Here is a 17,080-nt window from a genome sequence, read left to right as displayed (position 1 = left end):
AACAGGAAAGGTTTGTGAATATTGATGGAGATCATAAGAAGGCTAAAGGTCCTAAAATACTCTGGTGTGGATTGCCACTTCCCAGGAGAAATGAACACTTAAAGTCAGAAGACTTTCTGATGTTTATTGCTCCCTTCCCCATCAGAGCAGAGCTAAGCTGTGTCCTGTTTTTGGCAAAGTGAAAAGAGAGACCTGAGCTTTCCTTTACAAACAATGTTTATGGAGGATTAGAAGAGTAACACAATGGTTTTTAGTTTTAAAATATCTATAGTTAACTTTAGGGATTCTTTACTTATATAACCTAAGGTAGTAAATCCTGGGACACAATATCAGGGTTTTCTTTCCTCTTGCACACTGCTGACGCTGTAGAAAAACAGCCCGTTGCCTTTTCACCTGACTCCGAGGTAGGTGGCCATTCTTCGTTATAGTCATATTACACACTTTGAATCAAGGTGTGGTAGCTTGTTCTGTTGAGAATTCTAATCCTCTGAATCTGGATTTTGCGATGGCTTTTATGTCATCCATATAGGTGTGCTGTTTGGCGCCCTGTGTATTGGCATGGCTGCACTGGCTTCACTAATGGGAGCTTTGCTGCAGGTAAGAGCTAATCCTCAAAGGTTTAAGTCATAATCACTAAATTCTTCTTTTAAAAAAGTTGATGTGATCATCCTTCTAGACTTCTCTCTTTATATATCTACCCATAGACATACCAAGAAACAGATGTGACTAAAGTCTTTAAAATTTTTTTAAATTGAAATTTCCATTTTGAGATAATCATAGGTTTACATGTAATAGTGAAAAATAATACAGAGAGACTCCGCACACCCTTTAGCCAGTTTCCTCAATGGTGAGAGACCTAGGTTACTTTTCCCTGTGGATGTCCAGTTGCTCTAACACCACTTGTTGTAAAAACTCTCTCTCTTCCATTGATTGCCTTTGCACCTACGTGAAAAATCAGTGGAGCATATTTGTATGGGTCTATTTTTGGTTCTTTGCTCTATTCCATTGATCTGCGTGTATATCCATCTGCCAAGATCACACAGTCTTGATTACTATCACATTGTAATAAATCTTGAATCCAGATTTACTGATCCCTTCCACTTTATTGTTATTTTTCAAAATTGTTTTAGCTATTTTAGTTCCTTTGCCTTCCTATATAAAGCTTAGAATAATCTTCTCTTCATATATATATATATTTTTATATATAAACCCTGCTTAGATTTTTATAATATTGCCTTAAACCTATATAACAACTCAGGAACATTTTTACCACATTGCATCTTTTAATCCATAAATGTAGTATGTCTCTTCACTTATTTAGATTATCCCTAAGTTTTTCCACCACCAACTGTGTAATTTTTATAAGCCCCATTTATATTTAGTTAGATTTATACCTAAGTATTTAATTTTTTGAGTAATTTAAATGACATTGTATTTTTAATGTTGGTGTCCATGTGTTTGTTAATGTATAAGAGATACAATTGATTTTTGTATATTTATCTATATCATGTGACCTTGTTGAGTTTACTTACTGGTTTCTGAGATTCTCTTCAACTTCAGTTAGGGACAGTTTGATATCTTCTCTTCCAATTTGCATGTGTACCCTTTGTTTCCTTATTGCTTCAATTTGTTATTATTATTATTATTATACTATTCCTGTGGCTTCAGTTTCCACATCATGTTGAATAAGTGTAGGGAGAGTGAACACCGTTGCCTTGTTGCCCAGTCTGAATGAGGAAAGTGAAAGTGAAAGTTGCTCAGTCGTGTCCTACTCTTTGCGACCTCATGGGCTATACAGTCCATGGAATTCTCTAGGCCAGAATACTGGAGTGGGTAGCCTTTCCTTTCTCTAGGAGGTCTTCCTAACCCAGGGATTGAACCCAGGTCTCCTGCATTGTGGGAAAATTCTTTACCCACTGAGCCACAAGGGAAGCCACTGAATGAGGAAAGCATTTAGTAATTCATTCTTGAGTACATTAGCTGTGGAAGTTTTGTATATCCCTTTTACCAAATTAAGGAAATTCCCCTTTTCCTATTTTACTGAGAGTTTTTATCATGAATGAGTGTTGAAATTTGTCAGATGATTTTTCGGCATCATTTGATATAAAAATATGATTTTCGTCTTTAGTCCTTTGACATGGTATATTATCCTGATTGATTTTCAAATGTTGATCCAGCCTTGCATTTCTGGAATAAACCTCACTTGGTCATACATAGCATATAGTTATTTTTATATCTTGCTGAATTCTATTTGATGATATTTTATTAAAAATTTTTGCATCTATATTCATGAGAGATACTGATCTGTAGTAATTTTTTTTTTAATGTCATCGTCTGGATTTAGTATTAGGGTCATACCAGCTTCATAAAATAAATTGGAAAGAATTCTCTCCTTTTTTCTGAAAGGGATCGTGCAAAACTGGTGTTAATTCTTTGTTTGGTATAATGCTATTTTAATATAATACTCTAGTGAAATCATCTGCTCTTGGAGGTTTCTTTTTGGGGGAATTTAAAATTATGAATTCAGTTTCCTTAGTAGTTATACCTATTCAAATTACCTGTTTCATATTGGATGAATTATAAAATGTATCAAGGATTTGGTCTATTTCACCTAAGTTGTCAAATTTATGTTTGTGAAGTTATTCATAGTATTCCCTTCTTATGCTTTTGATATCTGCAGAGTTTGTAGTGTTAGCTCTTGTTTTATTCCTAATATTGCTAGTTTTATCTTTTATCTGTTTTTTAGTCTTGCTAGAGGTTTGTCAATTTTTATTGATATTTTCAAAGAATTAGTTTCTTGTTTCACTGATTTTTCCATATTGTTTTTCTGTTTTAAATCATTGCTTTTTGTTATTATCTTCATTATTTTCTTCCTTTTGTTTACTTTGGATTTTGTTCTTCTTGAGGTAGAACCTTAGATGATTGATTTCAGACTTTACTTTATAATTTATACACTAATTGCTAAAATATTCCCTCTCAGCACTTTTAGCTGTGTCCCACAACTTTTCATATTTTGTATTTGTATTTTATTTGTTTTTTTTGTATTTGTGTTTTAAAATTTCCTTTTATATGTCCTTTTGACCCATGGATTGTTTAAAAGTATGTTACTTAGTTTCTAAGTGTTTGGAGATTTTCCTGTTATCTTTCTGCTGTTGATTTCTAATTTCATTCCACAGTGGTCAGAGAACACTTCTGTATGATTGCAGTTCTTTAGAATTTGCTGAAGTCTGTTTCACAGCCCGGGATGTAGTATCTTGGTGTCTGTTACAGGGAACCTGAAGGGAACATCTGTTCTGCTGTTAAGTGTATATTCTATAAGTGTCAATTATTAATAGATCTTCTCTTTGATGGTTCTGAGTTCTTCTGTATCCTCCTGGTTTTCTGTTTAGCACTCTTTAATTGTTTAAGTCTTATTTTTTCTTCAAGTTTCAACTTAAACACTATTTTCTAAAAAGGCTCCTTCTGTTACCTGGATAGGTTTGAGTTCCCCTCTATTATGTTCCCAGAGCACCTCATATTTCTCTTATCATCCCCGTTATAATACTTTATTGCAGTTATTTATTTAGTGTCTGTTTTACTAAATAGGTTATAATTCCATGAAGGTGAGGATTATGTCATTGTTCTTTGATACTGTACTAAATATCTGGTACAGTGCCTGAGACAAAGTAGATGTTTTATACATTCAGGTTGACTGTAACTATTTATGTATCGGTTCATAAATATCTACTTATCTGATCACTCCCGAGTGGTCCATGAAATTTCCATGGCCACCTGGGTCCAACTCTGGGACTCTGGGACCTCAGCATGACCCAGAAACTTGAAGGTTGATGCTAGGCATAGCAAGTCCTCCAGACTCCCGCTTCAGGCCTAAGATTTGGTTCCTTTCTGGCCAGTTGTTGCTTAGTGTATACCAGCTGTTAAAACAGTGTGCTCTCATCCTGATTGTATGAATGAATGATGATTTAGGTCTGGAAACTCTCTTATCTGGTACACCTAAGCTATAACCAACAAAACTCCTGTTAGTATGCTTTCCTTCATAGTCTGAATGACTATTTAGAGCTCTTATTATGATTGATTCCCCCTTTCCCTCGCTTTTCATGTACCAGCTCTGGCCTGAGGATAGGTAATGAGATATTCTAGGAGAGTCATCATGACTTGAAGACAGCTCTTCCTTGCTTCATCTCTAACCAAGGTCTTATTCCTGAGACAAGTACTTGGTGGGGAGACTATTCCTTGTATCTCCAGAGCTGGCTCTAGCTCACACTGTCAGTGACCACCACATGTGCCAAGGGACTTTGCACATTTTGTGGTGAAGTCTGCCTTCCTTCCTACTGGACTCTGGTTCAGGAGACATTGTGAAATGATTCCTTAGGGCCATATTCTGAGTCCACATTCTCCTTGAACACTAGTTCTTCTGTCATCATATCCTCACTCCCTCCCTAGTCCACTAGGTAGAGCTCTTTTCTTGTTTTTTGTTTGTTTGTTTGTTTGCTATTGTTTTTTAACCCAGAGCTGCAGTCTATACCCTCTAAAATGTTTTTGACTGACATTTTTTCTTTAATATATTAATTCTGTTCCATCTGTCCTTTTACTCTGTGAACAAACCAGTGCATCCCTGATTCTTCTTTGATGGTTCTATTCACTCTCAAAAATTAGCTGTCTGAATATTGTGAACATACATCTCTTGAATGTTTCAGCTATTTGCACTTTTGCATTCTTCACACTGTAAACTTTTTTCACTATCATGATTTTGGCAACTGTCCATCAAAGCAAAGGTTGCAGTTAGCCAATCAAGTTAAAACTTTCTACATGACTTGATCAATCTTTTTTTTTTCAATTTATTTTTTTTTGAAGTCACATTTCTCATTCTAGTTCTATCCTTAGGAAATCAAGGATAGCACTGAGTTTTGTTGCCATCTCTGGTCACTTAGTAGTACTTATCCACAAGCTTGTTTTGCAGAGCATTTTGAGACTACCAAAGCACAAAGGAGTGATGTGATTATTAACATCTGCAAGAACAATGCTAGGAGGAGTAGTGTCCCTCTTGCCTCATAGTTCTCTGTCCTCTTTGCAGTTTGCTTCTTTTATTGAGGATACTTAATGAACAGATAGAACCTGAGCCTGAGATGCAGAAGCTTCCAGGTTTTAATTATCTCTTTGTCAGTGGCAAGGCTGCCATGATTTTCAGGAGTCTGAGTTTAAATCCTCATCTCAATGAAATTACTTTTAAATGTTTTAACTTTGGATTTCCGATTGCTGATTGATGACTTCTTATTAATTTTGTAGGCAGCACTCAGCATATTTGGCATGCTTGGTGGGCCACTAATGGGCTTGTTTGCTTTGGGGATTTTGGTTCCCTTTGCCAACTCAATTGTAAGTATAAAAGATGAATATATGTAAAGTCTACTTTTCCAACTACAGTAGCATTTCTACAATTTTTCTCAATTGTAAAGTTTTGGTTCCTTTGATACCTGTCATTAGTGGCTTGTCTTGATGACTTAAGTTATTCGTGTTGACTTTGCTGGGACACACAACGAATGTACTATGCACTGGGACCCTGCATGTGTGAAACTAAATGGAAACTGCCAGAACAATATATATTGTGACTGCTGCTGCTACTAAGTCACTTCAGTCATGTCTGACTCTGTGCGACCCCATAGACGGCAGCCCACCAGGCTCCCCCGTCCCTGGGCTTCTCCAGGCAAGAACACTGGAGTGGGCTGCCATTTCCTTCTCCAATGCGTGAAAGTGAAAAGTGAAAGTGAAGTCACTCAGTCCGTCCGACTCTCAGCGTTCCCATGGACTGCAGCCCACCAGGCTCCTCCGTCCATGGGATTTTCCAGGCAAGAGTACTGGAGTGGGGTGCCATTGCCTCCTCCAATATTGTGACTATCACATAATTATAGAAAAACATAATTATAACTAAAATATAATATTGTTGTTTAGTCACTATGTTGCGTCTGACTCTTGTAACCCACCAGGCTCCTATGTCCATGGGATTTTCCAGGCAAGAATACTGGAGTGAGTTGACATTTCCTTCTTCAGGGGATCTTCTTGACCCAGGGATTGAGCTTGTGTCTCCTGCACTGGCAGGCAGATTCTTTACCATTGAGTCACTGGGGAAGCCCAAAATATAATATTAAAGAGTATCATAAAAAAAAAATAAAATAAAGAGTATCATAAAGCACAACTAAAAGATATATATTATGAAATAATACATAATATGATGTATAATATAATACAATATATTATGAATATTGGGCTTCCCAGGTGGTGCTCAAGGTAAAGAACCTTCCTGCCAATGCAAGAGATGTAAGAGATGCAGGTTTGATCCCTAGGCTGGGAAGATACCCTGCAGGAGGGCATGACAACCCACTCCAATATTTTTGCTTGGAGAATCCCAAGGACAGAGGAGCCTGGCAGGCTACAATCCCTAGGATCTCACAGAGTCAGACATGACTGAAGCAACTTAGCATGCACATTATGAATATTATATAACTAAAGAACAACATTTTGTTTTCATTTATTTTTTATCCTTCATGAAAATTAATCATTAAGATTTAAAGGAGATTGACAGGCTTGGATATGAAAGATTTCAGGGCAGTAGAGCCAAGGATACCTGTGAATAGCCAGAGTACAGTAAAGAGAAGCAATAAGATAAATTCTTTGCCACTTTGGTCAGAAACTGTTCTCCTGATATTTAAGGATGTAACTGCAACAATGTGGTTCTGTTCCCAAAGGGGTAATCATAATTGAGAACTGAATTCAGAAAGAAGTGATAGCTCTGTTCTTCTGTATAGATATATCTATGCTTTGAGGTGTTCTAAGTTTTGTTTAGAATAAATGAAATTGAAATAATTTCTCTGAAAGTCAGGAGGAACACTACGAATTTAGTCCTGCTATAAAGCTGAGGTTTAGGAAAAGCTTATAATATATATGTGGTTGTTTCAGACAGATGGAGAATAACTGCAGAACTTTATATTTAGAATTCCATTTTCCTCATGAGGCATTAGGGGTTGGTAAGGCAGATACAAGTAAGGGCTATTATCATTGTTATTATTGTTAATAATAATTCTCAGTGATGTGTCATATGAAATCCTAGCTTAGTAGAAATGAATCAGAGTGAAAGAGGGCAGTTCGTGTCCACCTCAGAATGTTGAAGTTTTGATGAGATTCTTTGCATTGTGAAATGCAAGTGGTTGGTTGAGTGCCTGAAATATTAAAAGAAGACTGACTTTTAAAATTTGACATTTATTGCCACCATGAGTTGCCTCCAGAAATGCTATAGCTGACTAGGTCCAACTTGTCCTTAGCAGAGGAAGTAAGATACTGTTATTTCTGTTGTAATAATCTGATCATTATTCTTAAAGTGAGGGGAGAAATTTCACCACAGAGAAAGGGGCTTTCCAGCAAGATTTGCTTTCAACTGCATCATTTGGAACTAGGGCTTAAATCACTTGAGGACTGACTGACTATCAAAAACAGTTCGATTACTGGTGAACGGTAGGAGCAGGGTAACCCAAGTCTTCCAAAGATTGTGAAACCAACTGTCTTTAGAGAGGATATTTCCACTTATCTCTGGAAATGCTTGGCTTTGTTATATGTACCATTGCAGTCATTTGTGAAAAGACCTTGCTATTGTGAAAAGACCCCTAATTTACAATCATGCATGTTGCTAAGTAAAGGAGTAAATTCTGTGGATGCTTTCTTCTTCAAAGCCTGTTGCTCATGCATGCATGTGTGCTAAGTCACTTCAGTCTTGTCTGACCCTTTGCGACCCTAGAGACTGTAGCCCACCAGGCTCCTCTGTCCATGGGACTCTCCAGCAAGAATACTGGAGTGGGTTGCCATGCCCTCCTCCAGGGGATCTTCCCAACCTAGGGATTGAACCTAGGTCTCCTGCCTTGGCAGGCAGGTTCTTTACTACTAGCGCCACCTGGGAAGCCCCTGTTGCTCATATGACATGCCATTTTTAAATTTTTTGTAAATTAAGTAAAAGTGGAGGGAACAGTTGGCTTGAAGTCAACTGCATATCTGTCTGTTGTGGTCATTGGGTGTAAAGAGATGAAGAGGCCAGAACAGAGTGCTGGTCATGCAGACAGAGTGGAAGGCATGGAATTATGAGATATGTCAAGAAAAATGAAGAGGAATTGGTGATTGGCAAGATAGGGATATAAAATAGGGGCTGGGGGTTCCAGAGACCAGGGCTCTGGGCTGAGGGACTTGGGACCCATGCTGCCCTTGGCAAGAGGCAGGGAGCTTGCAAGGGAGAAGAGTTTTAGGAGGGAAGCTGGTAAATTTGATTTGGACCGTGTTGAGCTTAAGCTCCTAATGCTAACTTCTATTTCAAAGCAAACTGTATTATTTGTTTTGAAAAACACTTCTGTTTTGCAGGGAGCACTTGGGGGCCTGCTGTCTGGATTTGCCGCTTCTTTGTGGGTCGGAATTGGAGCTCAGCTTTATCCCCCACTTCCTGAGAGAATGATGCCATTAAGACTTGAAACCTATGGCTGTAACAGCACATACAATGGAACAAATTGGATGACAACCACAGAAATGCCATTTTCTACCAGTGCTTCTCAAGTACACAACATTGAAAGGTAATGAATCGAGCTTTGTTATGTCATATTTGAAAAAATGAATGTGACAGATAGATAACCTCTGTTGCTCTTTGTCTTGCCTGCAGTGCTGTGATTTTTGCCTAATTCTTAAATGAGGAGGGTGTGTGTGGCTTTCTGGCTATTATATCTTGTTCAGAAATACCAAAAAAAAAAAAGCCATATTTTCTTAATTTCAATAAAAATGCTGACAAATATTAGTTCCACTTGAGTGAAAAGTTGTCTTTGTCCACTGAAAAACCTTTAAAATAAAAAGCAAAATTATAGAAGACACATTGCATATATAGTCTTTGAAGTATAACTTTTACCAACTAGAAGCTACAATGCATCGAAATATGTTGGATAATTGCTGTTTGTCCAGTTTTAAATATTCCGAATCTTTAGAGCATTGGCAATGAGTTGCAGCTGTGATCTTCCTGTTAGAGTTTTCAGTTATGCAGTACATTTTTGAGCTTCTGGCTACTGATGTAATCTGATTTAATGAAATAATGTAGACTTTTGGTTGGAGAAGGAAATGGCAACCCACTCCAGTATTCTTCCGGGAAATTCCATGGACAGAGGAGCCTGGTGGGATAGTCCATGGGATCACAAAGAGTCAGATACGACTGAGCGAGTTTCACTTAGTGACTAAACAGCAACAGACCTTTTGGTGCATCACTGTTACACTGTACAGTGGGTGTGAGAGCAAGACTACCCTTAGTGGGTATATACATCTTCAGTTTTAAAGTGCAAAACCCATGGATGCCTTCAAGGAATGCAAAGATGAGGGCCCTTCCCCTAAAGTATCACCCCAGTTCCAGCTTGCCTAGAATGAAGCCACTGGAGAATCATTTCTTTTGAGACAAGACATGGCATCTCCCTCTTAAAATGGGACACACTCCTGGGAGAAGGAATGTGACCATACATACAAACGTCATTGGTGATTCAGAGGGAATTCAGCTATGAGAATACTTGTGTGGGAGTCAGGGCTGGTAGTCTGCGTGGGTAAAGAGAAGAGGTACTTCTAGGGCCTGAGGCATGTGTGGGGGAAGGTTTGACTAGATGGGGATGCTATGGAGATAAGGGCACAGAAATACAGGGCCTATTCTGGATAAGAATGAATGCATTTATGAGGTGGAGCTCAGGAAGTCATTAGAGAGAAGGGAGAAGTGACGAGTTAGTTAAGGGAGAGGTGATTAAGGGTAAGTGGGAGGATGTTGAAGTTGTACTTTTCATTTCACAATTTTTCTTAGTGTTTGTCCTGATTATGTAGATGTGCCTTTTAATTTAAAGGCTGATTGGTTATTTGGATTTCCAAAATATATAAATTAGCTGAGGTTTACTATGTGCCTGGTACCATAATAATCACTGTTCTTTGTTAGCTTATTTATAAAATAGCTCAGCTAATAAATCAGAATTTTTGAGCGTGAACTAAGTACCCACAAGAACGATTATAAGCAAAGTTGAAATGTAGATTAGCACAGACTTCAGGGATGTACTAATACAGAATGCAGAAGTTGGCTATAAGAGAAGGTCTGGAAAGTTATTCTTGTCACAGAAAATGACCCAAACGGAAGCTGGACAAGAGAATAAACAAGTAACACATTGTGAAAAGTAGTATTCACAGTCTATCATGACAACCAGAAGGAGGAGGAGCCTAATGATTCCTGAGTGAAAGATTCTTTTTTAGAGGAGGGTAACATGGGTGATATAATCAGGTGAACAAGATCAGACAGGGGGAAAAAAGGAAGGAGCGTATGTTGCAGAATGAAGGCAACATATGCAAATCAGGAAGGCCTGAAGCCACATGGTGTCTTAGGACATCATGCACAGTTCAGGATGACTAGAGTCCAAGGGGAGTGAACACACAGCTAAAGGTGAAGTAGGATACCCTAATTGCCTAGATACTAGGTTTCAATTACTCATTTCAGTTTTCACTTTTTAAGTTCCTAATACTTGATGGGTACATCACTTGCATTTCCCTTATGATTAATGAAGTTTGATACCTTTTTACATGTCTATTGGGCATTTGTATAACTACTTCTGTGAACTTTTGTGACTTTATTGAAATCTTTGGTCCATTTTAAAATGAGTTCTCTGTTTTTATTTAAGTTTTCTTGATATATTCTAGATAAAAGATAAGTTTTGAAAATATTTTTCTCCCACCCTGTAGCTTACCTTTTTACTCTCTTAGTGATGCTTTTTAGTGGTCAGAATTTCTTAATTTTAATTGAGTTCAACTTATCAGTCTCTTTCTATATGGTTAGTCTTTTGTGAGTCCCATTTAAGAAATCTTTGCCTACCTTGAGGTCATAAAGATATTCCTCTAGTTTTTTTATTTAAAAGCTTTCTTGTGCACCATTTCCATTTGTGAATTGTAATCCACTTTGGAATTGATTTCAAGTGATTTGGAATTGATTTCAAGTGATCAAGATTCATTTTTTTTCCCCCATATGGATATTCTATTACCCAAAAACCATTTGTTGAAAATACCCTCTTTTTGCACCATTTTGCCATGCAGTGGCAACTGTGACATCAACCTAATGACTATTTTTTGTGGGTCAGTTTTTCAATTTTCTATTCTGTTCTATTTTGTCTGTCTTTGGCCCAATATATCACATTATCTTAAGTTCACTAGCTAACCTCTATGTTTCCCTTCTTTCTGGGATCTTGACCCCTTAAGTTCTAATTGTCATGATCTCTCTGAGGTCTACAAAAACCTGCCTTGTCCCATCTCCAAATTTTCAAATATTACTTTTGGCTGGATGGTGGGTCCATCAAAGCTGAATGTGGAATCCTAGAGCAGTTGTTTTAGAAGCAGATCAGGTCATGTCACTTCTCCACTTAAAATACTACAATGTGCCTTCCAGGTCTATCCACATTGCTGGAAATATAAGTGAAATAAGTCAGACAAACACAAATACTGTATGATATCTCTTATATGTGGAATCTAAAAAATACAACAAAATAATGAAGATAACAAAGAAGCAGAGAAGTGAGGAGGGGCAATATAGGGGCAAGGGAATAAGAGGTAAAAACTATTAGGTATAAAATAAGCTACATATATTGTACAACATAGTGAGTATAGCCAATATTTTATAATAACTGTAAATGGAATATAACCTTAAAAAATTGTGAATCACTATATTTTATACCTAAAATGCCCAGCTGGATGAATCACAAGCTGGAATCAAGATTGCCAGGAGACATCATTTAAAAGTGGACATTTAATTTCCAAAATTCATGGAATTTTTAAAGTATCTTTGACATTAATTTCTCATTTTGATATTAATGTCTCATTTAAATGCTTTCTTCTCTATAATCAAAATGGGAATTATTATGTTTATTAATTTGTTTACTTAATCATTACACATCTCGTTTAGAATGTAAACTTCCTGAGGGCAGGAACCCCCTTGCCCACCTTTTCAATGGCAGACTTTTCAGTGACAAGAACAGTGCCTGGGACACAAAGCAGAGGGGAATGAATAATGAATGAATAAATGAACAGAATGAATAAACATGGACGTTGGTATTATAATATGAGATCAAGGTTAGGTCACACTTAATTTCTGACCCAATAAGGTAAAATTGGGACCGCAAACTTGGACATTAGAAACATGATTAAGTATTGTGTTCTGACTTTGCCATGAGGCTTATTGACACATACTCTTGGTTACTAGTGGCATGCATGAAACCTTACAGTTATGCTTTTGTCCTTTCTTAGGACTCCGCTGATGGATAACTGGTATTCCTTATCATATCTATACTTCAGCACTGTTGGAACTTTGGTAACGTTGTTTGTGGGAATGCTTCTCAGTGTATCAACAGGTAACATTGATATTGCTATATTTAGTATTAGTATTGCTATATTTAGTCTTGCTATATGTACCTCTGTATTAGTGTTTACTATATCTGTTTTGTAGCTATTTATGTTATTTTACTATATAAAATAGTAAAATACTATTAGCTCAATTGTTTGTTCCATTTTACTCATGGGAAATTTTAGGGCCTAGTCTTGAAAACAGAAGACCCATCTCAGTTTGAATCTGTTATGCCGTTTACCAGCTGCATGAACTTATAGCTCTAAGTCTGTAGAGCTGCTCCAAAGCTACTGAGCCTTAGCTATCTTATGTATAAGATGAAGGTAATAGTAACTGACCTGCCTATCTCACAGGTTGCTGTAAGATAAAAATAAAATGCTTGTGTGTAGCTATTACAATGCTAGGAGTTTTATACATACCATTATAATAGCCCTGTGCCATGATATTCTCATTGTCCTGCACCAACTCTTTGTAAACTGGAAAGAAGATATGTGTACATGTAAGGAAAAGTCTTTATATCTAATTATGGTCTTTATATATAAACATAGTGTGAAGGCTTTTTTCAGATGTCTGTAAACTTAAAAAAAATACGTTTTAAATAAAATCAAACCAATAATACATGGGGTATACCCTGCTCTCTGGGATTGCTGTGGAACCATTATCCTGGGAATTCACTGTGTCCTCGTTCTGTGAATTCCCTTGGTCTCCTTCCTCTGTTGGATGCTCTGCTGCCTGAATCCCATTTCTCCTAATTCTTGTTTACTCCCTTAACTGGATGGAGTATATGCTATGGCATGTTCTTGAGAAAGGATGGACAAGAGATCTTGGAAACATTGCATGTCTGCTTGGTAACTGTTGATAATGTGAGTAGAGAATCCTAGGTTGAGAGTAACTTTCTTGTTCCTGGAGCCTGTCTTACTTTTCTTCGACTTGTCTTGCTGCCGTTCAGAACACCAGTGCCCTGTCGTGCACTGGCCGTTTACATGTGACCCATTTCACAATGACTGTCCTGCCCTAAACCCTCAGGAGGGTCTGAAGACATACATCCTTCAGTTCCAGGGAACTTTCCTGTATGATTTCTTTTGTGATTTCCTGCCATTTTCGATTTTCTCTTTCTGGAAGCTCCCGTTAGTCAAATGTTTTAAACTTGGACAGCCCCTCTGATTTTCTTATCTCGTCTCTCTATTTTCCATCTCTATGTCTTTTAGATCTACTACCTGGGATATTTTTATAATGACTTTTCCAATGATTTTCAAAGGAGCGTGCTGATCCAGTTTTGAGAGTAGTCTGTAAGGAAAGGAGGGCAGGTAGAGGCTATTGCACTTATCCAGGTGAGCAGTCGTGGTGGTTTGGAGCAGAGCAGTAGTGTGGAGTTGGGGAGAAAAGCTGGGCTCCCTAATTTCCTATGTTCCCTCACATGTACACATCCATAGCAGCCAAACCAGGGGCAGGAAGCGCCACTGCTTTCTTTATTAAATGTGTTATAATCAGTCAGAAGTCCTGCACTTTATCCAAGTATGTGTGATGTCTGCTTTATGCTACAAATCTACCAGCATGGTGCCCACTTTGTAGAATTCTACCACCTCTCATTGATTTTTTGGCATCTGGAAAGCACTGTCTTTGAGACTTCTTTGGTACTTGCATTTATAATTAAAATTATATTAATAATGACATTATTATAACAGATTAATGACTATATTAACATTATACACTTGTCATTATTATAGACATTACAATCTATAATTATTGTAATTTTATAATAAAGTTTGTAGATATCTGTTACCTCACAAACAGTTGTTTAAACTATTCTCTTTCTCTTCAAAAAGAACTGTGCTATTTCTCCTAAGTAAAATTCCCAGCATGGCAGGTTTACTCTCTTATCTGTTGTGGTATATTTTAAGACAGATTTTAAATTTTTCTCACCAGTAACCCAACCACTCAGATCTGGAACAAACATCTCCTTTTACTATTTGACTTTTGGTCTTTTTCAACTCATTTTTTTCCTTAAAAAATGGGAGGGTCATAATACTCTCTTTGCTCCTTTCCCTCCCTTAAATGCTTTGATTCTGATAACCATATTGGTTTTCATTTGAATAGTTTATCCAACAATTCACAGTTTCCTACATTTCTTCATACATTCATAACCACTAGATTAAGGAAGGGAAACTCTGCTGTCTGAAGCAGAAGTAGATGGTTTGATATTTTATTGGTAGAACATGAAGAATGCTTTTAAACCAGTTTTCCTACCAGTATTGGGCCAGATGACTCTTCCCTAGCTGATACTGGATGAGGCAGTTGGCTTACATTTAAGAGCCATCTCATTTATCTTTAAACAGTAGACTCATATTGATCCCAGTGAGAGGCTTGCAGAATCTGGGACTGACTGAAGGAAGAGAAAGGGTAGGCTAAGTCTCCAGCACTATTTAAAAGACTCTTTGTATTTTGTAAGTGCATAGAAGTGAATGTGCTCAAGTTAAATGTGTGTATGATGGTCCTTCACTGGGTAGTTACAGATATCTTTTTAACGATGTAAATAATGTCTGTTTTTCAGGAGGAAGAAAACAAAACATAGACTGCAGATTCCTACTAACCAAAGAGGACTTTTTATCTAATTTTGACATTTTTAAGAAAGTGAGTTGGCTTTCTTTTTCCTTAAATTTTTAAGACTGTTTTTATCACCAGGATAGAATACTCATTAGTCCTCAGACTCTCTTTGGAACTCTGATGGACAAGGAAGGTATTTGCCTTCCTCTTTAAAATGATTTATTTCTGTTGTTTATCTCTGCTTCAGTAGACTGTGAATAAGATTTAGAGAAAGAAAAGTAGTAGTGATAATTATTGAGTTGAATAAACAGTTTCTTTTTTCTAATCATCATGTTAACATTTTCTTTTAGAAGAAGCGAGTTTTAAGCTATAAATCTCATCCAGTAGAAGATGGTGGAACTGATAATCCTGCCTTCAACCATATTGAATTGAATGGCACAGATCAAAGCAGCAAGATCAATGGAACTCGTTTGTGAAGCAGCTGTGACGCTAAATGATCTTAAGCAGTGTCCCAGTTTTATGTCTTCTAAAATACTTGAATCAGGTTTTAGATTTTTTTTTTTTTTTTGGTCTATAATGAGTACTTTGGAGGGAACTTCAGGGATCATTTTGTTTAAGCAAAGCCCTGACTTTTCTTTTTTTTAACTTTCTACACTCATTAATTGATGCAACTCTGGAGGTAAAAGTTTCAGCATCAGCATTTCCCTCTCTCTTTTATTTCAGTGAAGCTGTAGTTGTGAAAGTTGTGACTACATATGTGCTGAAAAGCTAATACATACATATAACATGTGCTTGATGGTTAAAATAATATTCTTAAATTAGGGCATTGTTAAAAATATTTCCCATGCATTTGGTGCTGGCATGTTTTAGAGTTTGCTGAAATCATAATTGATATTAAAAAAGACCTTTCTTCTTCCTATCACACTCTGTTTTTAGGGAGCAATGAAGTAGCGGGTCTATGCTATCTAAATCTTTGCTTCTCATCAACCCCTATCAGCCCAGGGCACATATTAATCTTGGAATTGATTCATGCTCAGGAGGGCGGTAATCAAGAAGCATCCTGTTTGGGACAGAACGTGGGCCCAATAACCAAGGTCTTCTTGATACTACACATCTATTCTTAGGCCTTTTTGATTGTTATCTATAGTTTCTGGCCACTGGTTGCTTCTATTGCCTTTCTTAGTCTCTGGTTCTTATCTGGATTCCAATTTTCTGACCCATCAACTGGTTTTATTGTGCGTTTCATGCTTGCTCACCTTCCTATTCATAATTTCCCATTCACTCTATTGCCTTGTGCTTGCATATATCTTAAGACATCCAGTGTGAATCCTGTTACCCCAGATCCTGGTTCACTGCAACCCAGCCTATAAATATAAACTCCCTCCCATAAGCCTTATACTGACCAAAGTACCGTCAATTAGGTACTTACAGATTCAGTGGTCCAAGAACATACATAGAATTAAAAATGGTTAAGCTCCATGGAATTAGAAGATTCCACTGAATACTATTAAGCTGCATTTTTGAAAGTCAACCAATCTGCAATCATTTACATTTAAAGGTACATACACTTAGACATGTGTTGCCACCTGGCTCAGTGGTAAAGAATCTGTTGGCAATGCAGGTGATGCGGGTTTGATGCCTGAGTCTGAAAGATTCCCAGGAGAAGGAAATGGCAACACACTGTAGTATTCTTGCCTGGAGAACCCCATGGACTTGAGGAGCCTGACAGACTACAGTCCAGTCCAGTTCAGTCATTCAGTCGTGTCCGACTCTTTGTGACCCCATGGACTGCAGCACGCCAGGCCTCCCTGTCCATCACCAGCTCCTGGGGTTTACTCAAACTCATGTCCATTGAGTCAGTGGTGCCATCCAACCAGCTCATCCTCTGTCGTCCCCTTCTCCTCCTGCCTTCAATCTTTCCCAGCATCAGGGTCTTTTCAAATGAGTGAGCTCTTTGCATCAGGTGGCCAAAGTATTGGAGTTTCAGCTTCAGCACCAGTCCTTCCAATGAATATTCAGGACTGATTTCCTTTAGGATGGACTGGTTGGATCTCCTTGTTGTCCCAGGGACTCTCAAGAGTCTTCTTCAACACCACAGTTCAAAAGCATCAATTCTTC

The 17,080-nt window shown here is 37.5% G+C and overlaps 1 protein-coding gene across 1 annotated transcript in view; it reads left to right on the top strand.

Annotated features, from left to right (window-relative positions):
- SLC5A8 (solute carrier family 5 member 8) overlaps positions 1-16,659 on the top strand; it is a 52,767-nt gene extending 36,108 nt beyond the window's left edge. Inside the window, exons 10-15 of the mRNA XM_043440538.1 lie at positions 530-597; positions 5,287-5,373; positions 8,395-8,600; positions 12,322-12,425; positions 14,970-15,049; positions 15,313-16,659. Coding sequence (XP_043296473.1) covers positions 530-597; positions 5,287-5,373; positions 8,395-8,600; positions 12,322-12,425; positions 14,970-15,049; positions 15,313-15,438 — 671 coding nt within the window. The 3' untranslated portion in view covers positions 15,439-16,659. The remainder of the gene's footprint in view (positions 1-529; positions 598-5,286; positions 5,374-8,394; positions 8,601-12,321; positions 12,426-14,969; positions 15,050-15,312) is intronic.
- The last annotated feature ends 421 nt before the right edge of the window (positions 16,660-17,080 follow it).

The sequence above is a fragment of the Cervus canadensis genome, chromosome 21, assembly GCF_019320065.1.
Source record: "Cervus canadensis isolate Bull #8, Minnesota chromosome 21, ASM1932006v1, whole genome shotgun sequence".
In the NCBI taxonomy this organism is placed as follows: domain Eukaryota; kingdom Metazoa; phylum Chordata; class Mammalia; order Artiodactyla; family Cervidae; genus Cervus; species Cervus canadensis.
This window is presented reverse-complemented; position numbering and strand designations above follow the sequence as displayed.